This window comes from Coturnix japonica, chromosome 2 (assembly GCF_001577835.2).
Source record: "Coturnix japonica isolate 7356 chromosome 2, Coturnix japonica 2.1, whole genome shotgun sequence".
Taxonomy (NCBI): Eukaryota; Metazoa; Chordata; class Aves; order Galliformes; family Phasianidae; genus Coturnix; species Coturnix japonica.
Window position 1 is genome coordinate 27,583,204 of NC_029517.1, and position 18,519 is coordinate 27,601,722.

General features: G+C 37.7%; 1 protein-coding gene across 5 annotated transcripts in view; it reads left to right on the top strand.

Annotated features, from left to right (window-relative positions):
- ITGB8 (integrin subunit beta 8) overlaps window positions 1–18,519 on the top strand; it is a 51,005-nt gene that overhangs the window by 2,390 nt on the left and 30,096 nt on the right. For all 5 annotated transcript variants that reach the window (XR_001553113.2, XM_015853799.2, XM_015853795.2 and 2 more), the window contains exons 2-5: window positions 12,089–12,174; window positions 14,811–14,985; window positions 17,023–17,269; window positions 17,974–18,139. Coding sequence is in view for 4 of the 5 variants with exons in the window: in XM_015853799.2 (XP_015709285.1) it covers window positions 12,089–12,174; window positions 14,811–14,985; window positions 17,023–17,269; window positions 17,974–18,139 (674 nt within the window). In the remaining variant the exon portion in view is untranslated. The remainder of the gene's footprint in view (window positions 1–12,088; window positions 12,175–14,810; window positions 14,986–17,022; window positions 17,270–17,973; window positions 18,140–18,519) is intronic.

Genomic DNA, 18,519 nt, shown 5'->3' on the forward strand with positions numbered 1-18,519 from the left:
GTCTAACCAAGAAGAGCATTTTGTTTTTCCTCGAGTGAACACATAAATGGTAGAGGTTTGGAGGCTTGTTGTTATTTTTTAATGTATTGCCTTGTCTGTTCATTTTGCTTTTGGCTGCGTTAGCTCTCTGCACCAGCACAGCACCACCTGAATTCCTTGAACTTCTGCAGGCTGCTGTTAGCAAAGCGCTGGGCAGCGGCTCCATGTACAACTATTTGGCAGCACAGCTTCGTTGAAGCAGCCACTACTCCGTGCTTCTGCCTTGACAGCACTGGGCATGGAGAAGAGCATCGCACTGTTCCCATGCCATCAGAGACTTCAGATTATTTATGTGCACATTTGGCAGAATTTCTTGCACCAAATCTCCAGTTCTAAAAGGAACTGGAATGAATATGAAACATTCATGGAACTGAAATGTATTCATTCTTGTTGAAGCTTTTCTTAGTCTTCTAATTGAAAAATGTACAGTTTAATGCTACCTGAAGTGCTTGTTCTGCAAAGTACAGTTTGAGATGTGAGTTCCTGCTTGGGTGTAAGTAAAGACGGAGCATGGCCCCCAGTTTGCTGCTAAGAGGAGTGCAGAAGAAAATCTCCCAACACTATAAATTGCAAGTCCCAAATTAAAGGTTCTGTAAGCTCAGATAAAAGGTTAGTGTTGTTCCCTTCCACAAAGAGTCCCTTGTTCACTAAGTCTTACCGAAGGGAATTTACAGTTCACTAAGCCAACTAAAACAAGTACCTGACATAAGAATGGAACTAATTCAAAACTAAATTTGTGTTATAGTGATTTACACAGATCTCGTATTTATGATGGAACACTGAAAACTGACGAAATCCTAAAGAACTAAACCAGCGAAGTGAATAGAAGCTGAATTCTACAGTGAGAGCACGTGTGTGCATTGTGTTAATCGGTTGTATAACTACTCCACTTACGTGCAGACAGAGTCTGCTCACTTGGCTCTTTCCAAAGCTAACCTCATGCAAGTCTTGCATCTGCTGTATTAACATATAGAGCGCACAGGGCTAAAATGATGTAGAATGACTGATTAGTCCAGGTTAACAGAGGACATTGATTAAAATCCCAGCATAATCTAAGAAAAAAAAAAAAAAAAAAAAAAAGCAGTTTTTACATACATTGAAACTTTAATACTAAGATGCTTGGTGCTTTCAAAACTATCTGGATTAGTTATTCCTCCATGAAACTCAAGTAAGCAGAGCTTACATGTGATGTGCACTCTGAGGTTGGATGGCATGACGATCTTTAGCCTCGATTAAAGAACTGAAGAACAGTCACATGACAGTTCTTTTGCACAGTCATGGTTGACGAATCTCATGACATTTGAAGGTTGGCATTTTAAGTCTTCTTTATAGTATCTTTTGGAAAGACCAGATGGGGTTTTGGGGGAAGCAGAAGATCTGTGATGATAGCAGAGACAACTGTTAATTGATTTATCCAAATAGGATGACATCTGTTGCCAAACATAATCCACTGCTGTTCTCTTATCTTGTTCTTTGGTAGTTTGCCAGCCTTGACACATCAGATTCTCATGTGTACTCCTTCTAGATATAAAGTTTCATTAATCATTACTGTATCACTTCTCAATGGAGTAGAAAAAGCCATTCAAACCACACATGAAAGAACTGTTTCTGAGGAGGTGGTTAGGAAATGTCTCCCTCCATCCTCTCCCCTCCCCCCCCTCACTCCCCCAATCAAACAAACAAACAATCTGAAATAAACTGTAAGTCTTGGTAGCTTTAACTATGTGTCTGTCTGTTGATTTTTGTGCCTATTTCTATTTAGGGCCCCAGTGAAAGCTTTATTGTATGGGGTATTCAGCTTTGAGACAGTTCTGATTTTCCTAAGTCTTAAAGCAATCCAAGGAGAAGAGAAAACCCATTTTAAATTTCCTGAGCCTGTGTAGGTGATCTGCTCCCTAAGGTTATAAGATCATTTTTGGCAGTAGATTACGCTCCTGATGAATAGTAAGGAAGAGGTTTACTTACCTGCATGTTGCCTAAGGAATATATTATGCCAATTATGCATAAATTTACTTTGTAGTTTGCACAGTTCTCACCACTTGTTGCAAATTCATACATGTCTCTGTTTTGTTTGTTTGTTTGTTTGTTTTGCAGTAGTTATTTTATGTTTTTTGCAAGTTGAATGAAATGGTGGTTGCACATCTACCATTTACAGTGTTTCTGTGCTACAGATGCTTGAGATGGTGTGATTGTGGGAAAAGAAAGGAGGTGGACAGTTTACTAAGTTTACTAGAGGAGCAATAAGTATACTTTTGGTGTACCAGGAAGGTAGGGTTATTATGTAATTCTGGACACATTATTGCTGAAGAAAGTAGGGAAGGCAGCTTGAAGACTGCATGCAGCAGGAATACTGCTCATAGCAATTTGAAGAGGTGGTAGCTTCTTTTGTCCTTGAGCTTTCAAGGTCTGGAGCTGCAATAATGCCAGAGCAGGTAGGAATTACGCTTCATTAATGAAGAGGCCTGAATGAGTAAATTTGATTTTCCTTTAAAGTACAATTTAAGTTTGATTTAACTCTGCAGAGCATCAGTAGGATGTTAGAATGTCACCTTTATGGAAACCTAAGGAAATCTTCATCCAGTAAATCCTCTTCTGTTTATATGTTCAACGTACATAAACAGAACGTAAAAACATAGTGCTTCACCATATGCTTCACTCGTTGCAAGTAGGTATTCTTTAAGTTCCTGGAAAGAACCTAGTCATAAAATAAGAACATCAAGGAACTTTTCACATGAATGACTCCTGAAGACAAAACCACATCAATTCTAGGTGTTAGTGTAGACCAACAGAGAGTTACCAAGCAAAGACAGCTTCAAATCTAGGAAAGAAAAAACAAAATTTTAGAGAACATCAATTCCTTTCTGTTAATACCCTTTTAAGTCAATTTCTTAAGGCCTCCATGTTTATAATTATGTCCATCTTTCCAAGAAAATCTGGTTTAAAACTCCATAACTAATTACTGTTGTCTAACCAGTAGAAAAGATGCAATACTTCTTTTTGATCTGCTTAAATAGACATAATTTTTGATGGACAAAATAGGAGATGGTTTGTTATTCTTCTCTAGGTACTCAAACTTCATTAAGGAAATATATATGTGTGTTTGTGTGACATACATAAATGGACTTAGGCTGTTTAGTTTTTGGTAAGGAAATAGGGCTCTAGTGAATTCTGTTCACTGTAATAGAACCTTTCTTCAAGTGGAAGAAGCCAGCCATTCAGGATTCCCTCTTGTTCTGGTGGCAAAACAAAAACAACCCTTTTGCAAAATGAGTTTCAAGATTATATGAATTTATAGCAATTGAAAGCTGCTAAAAAGGCAACTTCTCACTGAGTCTGTTTTCCTAAGATCAGAAGTTTGCAAAGTTCATAATTGACTCTTTTTCCTCATATGTTCCTATGTTCCCATGACTTCAGTGTCATATGCCTGCAGTAATTTCAGCCTGCTATTAACTTTGATGACAGTAATGTGCTTGAAGTATTTGTAATTACCAAAAGAGGTGAAGAGATGGATTTGAATTGTAATTATTGGAAGAGGAAAATTCTGTAGCTTCAGGCAGGTGGAATAATGCTCCTGGGTGCTGGACTTTTATTTTTCCTAAGGGCACTTCTCTGCCCAGTGACTTGGATGTTGTTAGCAGCATTGTGTTATTGAGTTCCAGTCTTAAGAACTTCAGTATTTTCGGTATTTTGCTGCTGTTGTAGCTGTGTTATGAATAGAGCTGCATGATGTATGGTGGCATCTCAAAAGCCATCCAAATCTGATTAAACCAGTGACTCCTCTCTCCAAAACAAATTCCCTTCCTTCTCAGTGTTCAAGTGAGTGAGGCATAGTGAATTCCTCTTGCTGTACTGTAATTAAGAATATGATTTATGTCCACTTCATCTCCACAGGGTGACAGGTTAGTTCTGTGCTGAAGACAACTTGTTTCTTTGAGATGGGAGGTTTCTTGCTGGACATCTGGAAGTTAAATGCAGCAAGATTCCCGTATCCTTGTACAAACAGGACTCCCAGGAAATAAACTTGAGACAACTTTCATTCTGGCATGAATGGTGTAAAATGATCTAAATAAAACTAATGACATAAGCAAGCAAGCTCTTCCAATCTAAGCAAAACTTTGAATTTTGCATTTTGCTGTCAAAGCTGTTGCGGTGTGAGTTCAGAGCATGAAATAAATAACTACCTGTTTGAAATCTCAAGGCTGCATGGTTGAAGGCTGTCCCTTACAGAGCATTTAAACTGCACCTGCAAGGCATTCGCATATGTGAGTACTTACTTGCAGAACCACAAGCAGAAGCTTGCAATCAAAGACTGTATTTGCACCAGTAGTTAAGAGTTAGTATGCAAGTCTGCACATTTTACAGCCTGCAGTCATGTTTTATGTAGTCTTTACCCACAAATTATAAAAACCTAACAGGCTTATTATGTAAACCTAAAATGGAGGTTGGGCACTGCTTGTTCCTAGACAGGTATGATTACTATTTTCTTTTTTTTCTCTCTTTTTTTTTCCTTTTTTTTTTTTCTTTTCTTAATGTTTGTGAACAGCATGTGTGTCTTCTGTTTCAGAAAATTAGTTTCATTTAAAAGGTTTTTGTGCTTCTCCAGTTTTTATGTTTATATGTGGAAAAACACTACAGTTTAACTTGTCTTTGAAGGACTCATGCTTCAGCTGTTTCTCATCAAACTGTATCTTGAGTGTCTTGTGCTGTGTTATCACAGTTACTTGAAATAAGACAACAGTTTCTGCATTCAAAGAGAATAAAAGTAACAAAAATAATTTAAAAGAAAATCCCAGAAAGTTTTTTACCACATTCCATTGTTCTCATGTCCAATGACTACATTTGGAGATTCAAAACTATTGAAAAGCAAATTACTGAAACAACAAAGAGCTAACACATTGTATTCCAGAAAGCAATAACATTTTTAACTACCCCTGCTGAATATATCTTCCTCCAGAAGTTGGGATCCTCTAGAATATGGACATCCCACACTATGAGTCCATAAGAGAGGTGGTTACCATCTTTAATCCCAGTCTTTAATTTCATATTCTTGAAGTTTTCTAATTGTGAGTGTAATCTTTCTAATTCATGCTCAATGTTTTCTTTTAACCTCGGCTTGTCTTCTGTTTATACTAATACATGCAGTTATTTGGTTTTATATGTAAGCACATAGTGAATTGAGGCTTTTGTTTTGTTTTAGGACAGACTTCTATAGAGCATAATTTGGTTATCATTTTGTTCTCAGCTTTGAGGGTCTGGTTCCTGTAGATATTCAGCTTTGAGGATTATAGTTTAGAATATGATATAAACTTGTCCCAGTCCAAAATGTGTATACATAACAAGTCAGTAGAGTGAGTTATTTGCATTGCTGTGGACTAAGAACCAGTGGATCAGAGGGTCTGTGGTGATGCTCCTTGTGAAGAAATTGCTCTGAGCTATTCTGATGTGCTACTTGCCAGTCATGCTTGCTAACACAGAAGCAGTTCCAAGCTTTGTGAGAGCAGCATGGCTGTGTCCAAGCTGGCCAACTCCTAGGGAGATCCTAGCATCTGGAAATGACGAGAGTATGATTCCCATGTCCATGTTCTGTCCTTGAAAACAGGGGAATTAAAGCAGCTCCACACATCCTGAAGTTCCCTTTTAATCAAAGGATTTAATAAAAAAAAATTTTAAAAAAAAAAAGGAAAAAAAGAATTAAACCTTTTGCTTCCATATGCTTTATATTTTTACTGGTGCAATACTGTGCAAACAGGGCTATCAAACCTGTGCCATAAAAGCTAATAGCTGTTGGAAACAAGTCCCTTCTAATGGTATAATCAGAGTAAATTGTCCTGTGTGTTTTTACTTGCCAGAGACAGAAGAGATTGGCTTCAGAAACTAAATAGTCTTTGACTCATTGTTTGCAGACGTGGGTTGCATCAACAAAATTTAACCATCTCCTATAAAAGCAGGAAGTTTCATGGAAAGGAGAGGCTGAAAGTAGAATTGGACAAGAAACACAAATTGTGTGTTATGAAAAATTTCAAGGTTACAGTCCTTGTTTTCATTCTGTATTGTGGCTTGGGAACAAAGTGCTCAATAGAAGTCTCCCACATTCAAGGTCATGTTTGAGGCTGCAATTTGATGTTGTGTTTGTGTACCCAAACTGCTACACCAGCAGCTATTTTTGTAGCACCTTTTCTGAAATGCTACGTGCAGCTTTCAGACAAAAAGAAGAAATTCTTGATGAGATCTATGCATTACTCCTGAAAACTAGAGTCTTTGTGAATCTGTATGAAGTTTCTGTTTTCAAAGTTTCCTTTTGAACGTTGTGCAATATTCACATCATTGAATCACCCAGAGAGATGAGGCACAGGTATGTAGGCACAGGGAGGTGTCAGGAGTATCTCCTTGAAGCCTCGCCTCATTCCCTAATTCTGGAAGTGTGCACACTCCATACGTACATGCTGGAAAACTCCATCCTATGTGCCATCATACAGCATTCAACACCAGCACATTTAGTTTCAACATTACACATCCTAGCCTTTGCCACAATGTCCTTTTCTGTCAGTTTTCCTAACACTGTGTAGTTTAGGGTCTCCCTTTTCCTCATCTCCCTTTGCTTTATTCAGCTGATACCCATTATCAATTCTCCCAAGTGATGTTGTTCAGAGGTTGCACAGTGTGAATAAATAGAAGGTCTCAGGTTTGTCTCTGCACGGTTTACACAGGTATGAACTGTAGTGTACTAAGGCAGACTGCTGCATTACTTGACATTCTGATGGCTCTTTAAGTCATAGCTGTGACTTTCAGTAAAACCCTTCAAGCTCATTGATTAATGTGTTCTTGTGGTAATGTGGAGCAAGTGAGGAAGCCTAGGACTGTCCCAGGCTGCTGGAACAATAAGGAGTGGTAACCCATAGTGGCCACCAGGACTTGCTCACTAGTGGTGCCTAAGTGTTTACACACACTTATTTATGTGTCATTTTTATCTCTTATCTTTATAATTATGCCATTGTTTTATCTTTCAGTGTATTCTGCTTTTCTTTCAAGGAACACTGTACCTCTTGGTTTTTTGTTTTTGTTTTTTTGTTTGTTTGTTTGTTCATTTTGCTTATTGACTAGTAGAAAAAGAATGTCAAAGATGGTGTGTTTTTTGTTTGTTTGATTGATTGATTGTTTAATAGGAAGGTGTTTTTATTCACTTGCCATGATAACAGAAGTATATTTCCTGGTTTCGGGACTTAACAGGTAGGGGATGACTTGTTCTCTTCAGGTAACTAGCAAAAGGCCAAGAGGGAATGACCTCAAGTTGCACCAAGGGAGGTTCATATCGGATATGAGGAAAAATTTCTCCTCCAAAAGAGTGGTGGTGCACTGGAACAGGCTACCCAGGGAGGTGGTGGAATCACCATCACTAGAGGTGTTCAAGAAACATGTACATGTACTAAGAAAAACAGTTTAGTGATGGTAGGTTGGAATAGCTGATTATGAAGGTCTTTTCCAACCTAACGATTCTGTGATTTTATGGTTCTGTGAACAGCGCCAGTTGTGTTTTCAACCTTTATTTTTCTCACCTCATTCTTCTTAGAAAATGCACATCTCATACCCAGGTTTTGTATCTGGGCTCCTTTTGCTGCTTCTATTGCTGGTGAAATGTTTTCAAATCTGTACAGTTTAGTCCTTGTTTAAACAAAACAGGAGAGTAGAAAGCAGAAAAGTTGTCTGGTAATTTCATTCAAGTAATCTTAGGAATTTATTCTGAATCATAATAGATTACAATTTTCAAACTGAAATATGTTTTGGATGAGGGAGAGGACCTCCTGTTCAGAGGAATACCTTGTTACCCTCTTGGGAAAACGTGGTGAAAAAGCATGCCTTTGAAGCATGGCATTGCACACCAGGGGCAAAGAGACTGCTTATTGCTTGCTTGGAAAAAGGGAGGATGAAGCCCTAATTCCAGGATTAGGTTTTAGGATTGGCAGTTAAAGCACAGCCTCTCATTTTTTCCTTGTAATCTGAGTAAGAAAGTGTCAGACACAATAATCCTGGAAAAAAATCCCACTAACATTCTAACATTTTTACAATGCTTTTCATTGTATCTGTGCGTTCAGCCAAAGTGCATGGAGAAGCTGCACGTTAGCTGGGGCAGCTCCGGGCCTTGCAGCTCCCAAGGAAGGGCAGAAAGGTGGAGGTGGTTGCAGTGTGCTGCAGCATCCCTCAGGAGCAAGGCTCCATGCTTGTTGCTGAAGGCATGTTATCAGAAGAGATGGGCAGGAAGGCCCATCTGCTGACATTGAACAAGTCTGAATGCAGATTTTAAGGGGGAAAAATGTACAGATGAGATAATATTGTATTTTACCTTAAGTAGCGCTCAGCAGTCTGAGAACAATGATCAGGGAGTATAAACTGCTAGTTATGTTTTGGCTTTCTGTTTTAAGAAAGCAAAGAGCACACATTTCATAAACAGCATAAACGTGCAACTACAGCAAAGTCAGTACGAATCTCAATTCCTGGATGTCCATGAACAACATGCTGACTGTTGGAAAACCTGTTTAGCATTCACTCCAACCCTAGAACACATTATTGTTATTATTATTCCAACTCTCAGATAAACACTCTGATCATGATAAAGTTATTTTCATAATAACAGGATGTGATTATAACGTATATGATCCTTGTCTAATCTTGATCCCTCCTGTTGCTGAAGTTTAGGCTTGTCCTACCTTTGCTTAGTAGCTGGAGCACAGTTGAATGATGTAAGGGAGGCTAGAAAAGAGCAGGTTAACCTCCAGCACTCATTTTTTATTATATGCATATGCCTGTGCAGTTCCTAGCACGAAGGTTGGCCCTTGTTGAAAATAGCTTTTGGCATACATCAGTTCTAGTGAAGCCAGTAGAAACTTGCCCTTAGCTTTGGCTGAACAGTAACTCAGTCTTGTCTGGACTCTGTTTTTGGTGAAGTGGCAGGAAAAATCTCAGTTCTTTGTTGAGCCAACTCATATAAAAATGTTTCTTGCTCTAGCATGTGATTTTTAAAATAAGCTGAGAAGTTTATACTGAATCAGTTAAGGTTTTAGAGTACATTTATAACCAAATAATAAATATTTGGTGAATGAAAGCATTTCTGTAGATGTTACTGCTATAAAGGATGCATACTTGGGAACTACAGTAGTGATATAGCCAGAATGTGTCTGAGGCACTAATAAACCTTTTTCAAGTTTCTCTTTATTCCAAAAAAATCATTTTTTGGAGCCAATGGCACCAAGCCTGTCAGTTGCCAATGCATGACTTCATGTTGCAAAAATGGAGCTCTGAGTCTGGAGAGTTATCTGCAGAGAGATTTGCATCCAACAGTACTGTGTACCTCATTTGGTAAAGCATTTAATCTTCCTTGATCACCCTGAAAACCCCCACTGGATTTTGAGATCTTTTCTTCTCTCTTAGCAGTTTAGAATGACAGAAAGGAAACCATATCTTTTAACAGATAGGCTGTATTTATAAACTAAATCTGACTTTGGTAGATTCAGTGTCTAATTCATACAGATAAAAAAAGTTCAGCACCAAACCACACCGAAAAAAAAAATAAAAAAAAAAGTCTGTGACAATTCTATTTCAGTTTGTTTTTTTTAATGGAAATACTATAGCTGTTATATAGTATAGCTGTTCCAGTCATAGACACTTCTTAGTGTGTGCACATTACAGTAAGACATGAGAATGTCTTGCTACATCATCATTTTCAGAAGTGTGAGAATTTGTGAGAGTACATCATCTGTTTTATGCAAATGGGATTATATGTTTTCAGATCAGAAATTGTTTATAGGGAATTAATTAAGTCAAACTCACTGTTAGGTTTACTTCAGTTTACTGGTTCTGATAACCAGGAGTTGATTTCTCGTATTCATCTTTTTAGCTAGATACAGAGCTCTCTCAATTTGTTTCTGTCAACAGTTTATTAGAATAGCTCTTTCTCCTAGGGTGGCTGTTGGTAGGTTGGTATCCTCAAAGTTCATGGCACCATCTCTCCATTCTGCCCCATCCTGCTCTTTAGCCACCACTGTGCTGCGAATCAGCAGTTCCTGTCTTTTCTTGTGACTTCTACTGAAACCATCTTTCACTTGGCATTCAGCTGAAGATGGAAGTGATGCTTCTGACCCAAGAACAGTTACATTCCTGTTAGTTGTACTCCTTTAGCAACTCTTCACCTGGTCTTTGTCCTTAGTTGTGGCTAGGAGCAGGTCAGTGTTAAGCTCCACAGGGATGTGAATGTCTGCACTGACCCCCATGGCTGCAGTAACTCTTTCATGGCCTCCAGCTCTGCTCTTTCTGACTCCAGCATAGCTCTGTTACCATCTTCTTACACATGCAAAGACGTTTTCTTGCTTCAGTATTGAACAAGCTTTCTTGCTTACCCTATCCAAATCAAACTTGCTGTGTTTGTTTTTACAACAAAGCTTTTGGATTTTGTCTTGCCTTTTTCTCTCTCCTTAGCATCCCCTCCTGCATTTATCCCTGCCAACCTCTTTTTAAATATTATTTTTGTTTTCTAGTGCTTTCCCAGGCTCCTTTTCAGTTTGTTCTCTTTTGTCTATTTGTTTTGGTTTGGTTTTTTTAATCACATCTGTAATTATTTTTCTTCCTTTCGTATGCATTTCTTGTACTGAATGCATGGCATAAATTGTAAACAGCAGTTTATATGAAATATCAGTCTGACCTTTGAAATCAATGGAATTGTTCCAAGCCTGTTATCACTGTAATGTTGCAATTTTGCTTTATTAAGCTTTTCTGTCTTGATAATACTTATGGTGGTGCATATGTTGCTGATGGCAATAATGTGCAAGCTATGATTAGTTCCTTGAATCATCTGTTATTAAGAGGGCCAGCTCAGTAGGAAATCTCATCTTTGGATCCATAGCTGAAACTGGTTAAAGAAAGATCTAAAAAAGAAGGAATCTTAGTAAATGTGTTCCTAATGCTGCCTTTCATTGTGAAAAGTTGCTCTCACTGCTCTAAAAAGAGAGATGGTTTGCATTGTGGCAGGTTGGAAAGAAGTAACCTGAGAAACAGCACTTGGTCACAACTTTGGATGACAAGCTTTTTTCCAACTGCTTTGATGTGGTGATATGCCTTTTATCATAGTGGATCACTCAAAAGATGTAGACTTTCCAGTATGTAGTAATTCATTTTATTTTGGTTCCAGTTTACTGTATACCCATATGGTAATCCATGCTGAATGTGCCGCTGAGCAGTGGAGTGGCACCATACTGCTGTGCTCTGACAGGTCATATCCTGTACTTCCTTGTGACTGCTGTCAGGCCAATTCTATCCCACACAAAAGAAAAGAACATCTCTTCTCTGTTCTGGCTGCTAGAGTTTCATAGCAGAGACACAAAAATACTAGTAGTATAAGCAGTGACCTGTAAAGCACAGGTATAAAGAGGGTATGAAGGGCTTCACTCATAGACCTGCTGTAGGCACATCTTTTTGCTGTTGTCAGTGCAGAATTGTGTCTTCAGTATGTGACACACTGCATTGGATAAATTTGTGTCAGCTTCTGCAAAGAAAAAAAGAAGAAATCTGCCTCTTCTAGGAAACTATTCATTCCAGAAAATGTAGGGGGGGGGGGGAAATATAATAGAAGGTGAGAAAATATTATGTGTTCTGTGAAGAGTGGATAATGAATAACTCAGACAAGTGCAAATAACTTAAAATGAAAATGTCTACAAAGAGATAAGCTACCTGCTTAACACGTTTCATTGGGCAGTAAATCAGCAAAGTATGTGCTAGAGATAGGTTTTCACTTCAAAATTATTTTATGTCAGGATTTTAAAAACTTGACCTTGAGAATAACTGTATGTATGCATACATACAGTTCAAAACTGTAGATACCAAAAATGCTGTAAGTATTCCCTCAGCAGGCTGCTTTTGTTCTGTTTTACTTCTGTTTGGATACAGTGTCATCACCCTTAATCTGGTGAAGCAATTTTTGAAATCTTAGTTTGAAATTAGGTATTTTACAATTCGCACATACCTTCATAAATCATTAAATGTTTGGTTTTGTATTTCATTGCAGCGGAAAACAGATGTGCCACTTCAAATGCAGTAACATGTACAAAGTGTCTTGCTCTGGGTCCAGAGTGTGGATGGTGTGCTCAGGAGGTATGGCATTTTGATTACTTATTTTTTACTTTAAATTTTAGCTGCTCATGATCTTTCTAAAGATAAAAGACACCTAAACTGTGAAAATTATAGTGAGAAATAGCAGGAAATCTTTAAATGGCCTCTGGACGCAGCACCTGAGAAATCACGTGAAATATATTTAGTTTCCAAAGGTGAAAATATAATCTTTTATTTGGAAAATTGCAGTAATTTTAAATAAAGTGAGAACTTTTTAACATGTTCCATCTGCTCTGTAGACAGATTTGGCAGGATTATAATAACTTTGAGAGTTCAGCAGTTTTTGACATCAAAATTAAAATTACTTATCAGTAATTTGCATTAAGCCCTTATATATCAGAGCAAGACTATACATATATATCTATTGCATTTAGCAAGAGGTTTTACTAACAGTGGAGTTAGCATTGACTTCACCACATTTTATGTCCCCTGTCGCAAATGGAAAAAATGATGCTTTTCTATTTTGACATCTCAAACTATTGGTTCTGAGACTCGTCATAGGAGATGAATCTCAAATAAGAAGAATTAATCTCTGAGCACCACATCCAAATGGCTCTTAGACACATCCAGGGATGGTGACTCAGCCACCTCCCTGGGGAGCCTATCGCAGTGTTTAACTACCCTTTATGTAAAGAAGTGTTTCCTAACGTCCAACCTAAACTTACCTTGATGCAACTTGAGGCCATTTGCCCTTGTCCTGTCACCTGTCACCAGTGAGAAGAGACCTACACTGCTTTCACTGTAAGCACATTTCAGATACTGGAAGAGAGCAATAAGGTCTTCTCTCAGCATCCCTTTCCCCAAACTAAACAACCCCAGCTTCCTCAGCATCTACTCATAGGGCTGATTTTCCAAGCCCTCCACAAGCATCATTGCCCTTCTCTGGACCTGCTCCAGTACCTCCATGTCTTTTTTGTACTCAGGTGCCCAAAACTGAGCACAGTACTCAAGGTGAGGCCTCACCAATGCTGAGTACAGGGGCAGGATGACTTCCCTAGTCCTGTTCACCACACTGTTCCTGATACAAGCCAGGATGCCTGTACACTGGCCTTCTTGGCCACCTGAGCACACTGCTGGCTCAAATTCAGCCGACTGTCCATCAGCACACCAAGGTCCTTTTCCATCAGGCAGCTTTCCAGCCATATCTCCCTAAGCCTGTAGGGTTGCCTGGGGTTGTTGTGACCAAAATGCAGGACACAACAGTTGGCCCTATTGAAACTCTTGCCGTCGGTTCATGCATCGTCCATGTTTCTGGAATGGCAAAACCCATATTAATTCAGATAGAAATTTTTCAAAGTAATGTTACAGGAGCAGATTTCAATGCATCTGTTTCATCTGCCTGTATTATAATAATAAAAGCAGCCATAAAGAACACTTGAGATGCTTTGATCCTCACACAGTGAACTTCAGAAAATGCTATATGTCTGTTCATTTTCATTGCTAACAATGAGAGTGAATAAAATCTTTGGGTATTTAAAAATCTACCTTTTTGAAATTTATGTAAATCATGAGGGGTGTATAAACAGGAGAGATCTAAGAGAGTAGTCTCTGTTGTCTATGTTAAAGAAGGTTGTGAAAAAAAACAGTATCAGAGGTACGCTACAAAAAAACAGTAGGAACTTAGACAAGTCTCTGACAAGTCTCATTCTTCAGAGGCTTTCTCCAGTCTTTTCAGGGTCTGAGTGACAATTTATTCTCTATTACAGAGTGGGATGTATGCATTTTTTGATTGTTTATTTTTCCCATCTGCCTCTGAAGTATCAGAGATTGTCCATTGTTTGGTCTCCAGCTGTGGCTGCAATGGATTAATGGCTTCAAAGAGCACAAAGGATCTTGTCAAGCCTTTTTTATTCCTTGCATGATCAGGATCATGCTAATCACCAGATTTGTGGTCAGGAAGGAATTTTGCACTGGTTCATGTTGGCACAATCTTGGCAGCTTTGTCCTTTTACTGCTTCTGAGATCATCCTACTACTAACCATTTTTCTGTTGTTACAGAGACTTTTTTTCTTATTTGTGGCATCTTAAACTCTCTGGTTCCATTGTACATAAATTCCTATTTCTAGGGATTGAAATGATATAGTCCAACTGGTCTTTGACTTTTGTGCATGCTACAGGGTAAAGCTTAAAAATCTGCAATTGTCAAATTCAGGTTAGAGACTTGTAAAGCTTTTACTTAAGCTTTTCCTTTAAATACTAGCCTAAGATTACTCTGACAGTAAATATGTTTAGAAATCATGCAAATGACATTTTCTTGGTGAAACTAATTCATAGCATAGCACAGAACTTTTTTTACTGACAGTGACAGTACATAGTTTCCTTCTCCTCCAAAGTCATCATGTTCTGTTTGTGCAAGATCCTCTTTCTCACACAAAAGTTTTGTTCTTTATAGAAACACAGTCATTGTAGCAATTAGGTTAACATCTAATTTAAATATTTTGGCATTACACTTATTAAAAACATATGGCTTCCATGAACTACTTTTATTCATTCAATTATAATAGCATGTTTTATTGTTTCAAAGACTATTAGTTTGTTTTTCTCTTTCATTTGCAGACCCTACAGTTGGAGTTTTTTCAGCTCAAATTGTTTTGTACTTTTTATCTCTCATAAAATAGGATTTCATGGCTGACTCAACACAGAAGGGACGCTGTGACACTGTTTTCAACTTACTGAAAAGAGGCTGCCAGTCGGATTTTGTAGAAAGTCCCACAGTTCATGTTACAATACCCAGAGACCAAGAAACAAATACACAAGTGACTCCAGGAAGAGTTTCAGTCCAACTGCGTCCAGGTTGGTTTTTTTGTTTTTTTTTTAACACTCTGATATTATAGTGAATTAAAACACAGCACAATAATATTTAAATATATGCATTTTGAAAAGAATTGCTGGAATAATCATCTTGAAGAATGAAGCTATAACATTACACTGTAGGACTATGAATGTGTTCCTCCCATACTCAAGTACGATCTTCAGCAAGAAGTGTTTCTGTGAACACAGCTTAAGGACAAAATAATGCAAGTAGTAAGTGGGAAAGGGGTCTCAGGCAGTCTTTTCTGTTTTCTGTTATGATTTTGTGACTCTTTTTCTTTTCAAAACTGATTTTCCCTTACATCCATATGAAATGTAAATAAATTGGGCTAAAATTTCTAATTCCTAAATTAATATTTTTATAAGCTTATTGATTATTTGCTTATGCTTAAGTGCATTGACCAGACAACCGTGGAGACACCATAGCCAATGTGAAAGAGAAGACTGGACACATAAGGAAGACTTAGATATTCAATGCTTAATGTTTCATTTATAACATGAGACACCTGGTCCTGGCAGAATCTATGTGTTCTTGTATGGATTTGGGTCTTTTTAATCACAGAATTATCTGGGTTGGAAAGGACCTCAAGAATCATGGAGCCCCAACCCCCCTGACTGGCAGGGCCACCAAACCTCCACGTTTACTAGATCAGGTTGCCCAGGGCTCCATCCAACCTGGCTTGAACACCACCAGACGGGGCATCCACAAACTCCCTGGGCAGCCTGTTCCAGGACCTCATCACTCTCCTAGTAAAGAACTTCCCCCTGACATCCAACCTAAAGCTTCCCTCTTTCAACTTAACACCATTTCCCCTTATCCTGCTATTATCAGCCCTTTCAAAGAGTTTACTCCTCTCCTGATTATAGGTTCCCTAAATAATATATAATAATATACCTCTGTTTGCTCTCTACTGAACTGATACATTTTTTTGGTAGAAAAATACTTAGTTAATGTGAGAAGTCTGAATCACTTTTGTGTTTTGCTGATTTTAACTGTCTAAAAATCAGTCTTTGTATATAAGTAATTTTCTGTTAATTGCAAGGAAAAAGAAAGGAACTGCATGAGCATAAAGCACTAAGTAACTCTAGTTTTCTGTCTTTGTAATGATAAAACTGGAAAAGCAATGTCACCACTTCTTCTGCTTTCCCCAGTTTCCATTCAAAGAAATGACTGATGTTCTGCTTTGCACTGAATCATGGTATTGAGATCTGAGCTAGCTCTATAAATGTCTGCAATCACATTTATTTCTGAAGGCTTTGACAGAACTGGATTTAAAAAAAAAAAAAAAATCTGGTCTAGAGGTTGGCGACCCTGCCCATGGCAAGGGGGTTGAAACTGGATGATCATTCTGGTCTTTTTCAACCCAGGCCATTCTATGATTCAGTGATTCTGTGATGATTAATGAACCATTTTGCCAGTAGTGAAACAAAACCCAGGGTTTCATATGCTGTGCTGAAGCTTCTGCTTGAAGGAGACTGAAGAATGAAATTCCTAGAACTACAGAAGAATTTTGATATGTAGACATTCTGCCTGCATTTAATTCCCAGGGAAATTCACTGATATACAGTGACAGTGGGACAGACATAAATATTTTACAGTAATCAGACCAAAGATGGTTTTGTTTTGATTCTATTTTTTCATCAGTATTTATGAGAATCCCAACTATAATGAATACAATAGGATGTTTGCAGGATACATCGGAGTGTTAGCCCTGAAGTAACTAGCCACAATTTGTATGCAAATCTGTGTCCTTTTTCAGTTGCAACTGCTATTTGGTATAATGGGAGAAGTCTTGAGAGAGGAAGAAAAGCAAGATGTTTTCTAAGGGGAGTTCGCTTACAGCTTAGTTTTGAACTATGCTTCAAGGTTTCATCTACTCTTGGGAGGTTTTCTTATTTGCTTGTTTTTCTGTTTGCTGACACAAACAACTTTGTGGTGAGGTTGCTGCAAAGATAATACATTTTTAAGAGTGTCTGTTGAAAAGTAGTGTGTTAATTTATTTATTTCCTTTGAATCAGGAAGTGAGGCAAGCTTTATCTTAAAAGTTCGTCCTCTCGAGAAGTACCCTGTGGATCTTTACTATTTAGTTGATGTCTCAGCTTCTATGCACAACAACATAGAAAAACTAAATTCCGTTGGATTTGCTTTATCTAAGAAGATGGAGAATATTTCTCTTGATTTTCGACTAGGATTTGGATCCTATGTGGATAAAACTGTATCACCCTATATTAGCATTCACCCAGGTAGAATCCATAACCAATGCAGGTATGTAATCTTTTGATATTTACTATAGATCTGAGAACTGATTTAATGACACAAATATGCATTATGTGCATGCATTTTAAAAGCTCTCCAGAATCTGGTTCATTGTAATATGAGTCTCCAGCAAAGTTCGTAATAATGTACTGAAAATTATTATTTAATGTTTACTTCTAAAATATCTGGTGTATCATTTTTAAAAAGTTTGTTACTGTACAAGAAAAAGTGTGCAACATTTTCCTTATAAAAACAAGCCTTCTTAGTCTGTCTGAATATGTTTTTCATTTCATTTTGTAGCATATATTCTCAGTGAGTTTGGATATATGTTGCATAGATTCAATACAAAGAATTATACTTTCTGATCCAAGACTTCTCTTCTGATATATGGTCTTGCTTTCATGAGCTTTTTCTTTCAAGAGTCTTCATTTGTTGATGTGATTCACTTCCTTTCATTTATTAAACAAAAGAAATCCTTTTATTCAATTCCACCATTGTTTTATGAAGTAGCTCCCATTTTAAATGACAAAGGTGTTCTGGCTTGAATTTCATTTTTCATGTGTTTTATTCCTTGCATTCATTGCATAGGTAAAGTGAAGAGTCGCTTTGGAAATGGTCCAAGAAGACAAGATTATTCACATTAGATTAAAATCTATGTAATGCATAATATTTGGTAAAGTACATATTAACATATTTGTTTATATTTTGTACAGTGATTATAATTTAGATTGTATGCCACCTCATGGTTATATTCACGTGCTATCCCTGACTGACAACATAGCAGAATTCAGAAATGCAGTGAATAAACAAAAAATTTCTGGGAATATTGATACACCTGAAGGGGGTTTTGATGCAATGCTCCAAGCAGCCGTGTGCCAGGTAAGGAATGCATCAACAAAAGACCAAATGGTACTTCAGACATGAATATACATGTTACAACTGTGCTCAGTGTTACTGAATTCAAATTGTCAATTATAGGCCATAAAATAAAAGGATTTCTTCCTTCTGTTTCATTATTTCCTTTTAAGCTATGCATTTTGGCTTCCAGATGAAACTGAGAAAGGAATTAGGAAACAGAATGGATAATGAAATCAGCTGCTTCTTGCTTGAACAGACATGTGAATTACTTTCAGTCAATTACAAAATCAGTGTCAAAAATCACTGATGGCCTCCTAGTGCTCCCAATGAAAGACATACCATTTGTCATTTCTGCTACTTAAGAGTGTACTTGAAAACTGAAGAATCAGTTACATGTTAGC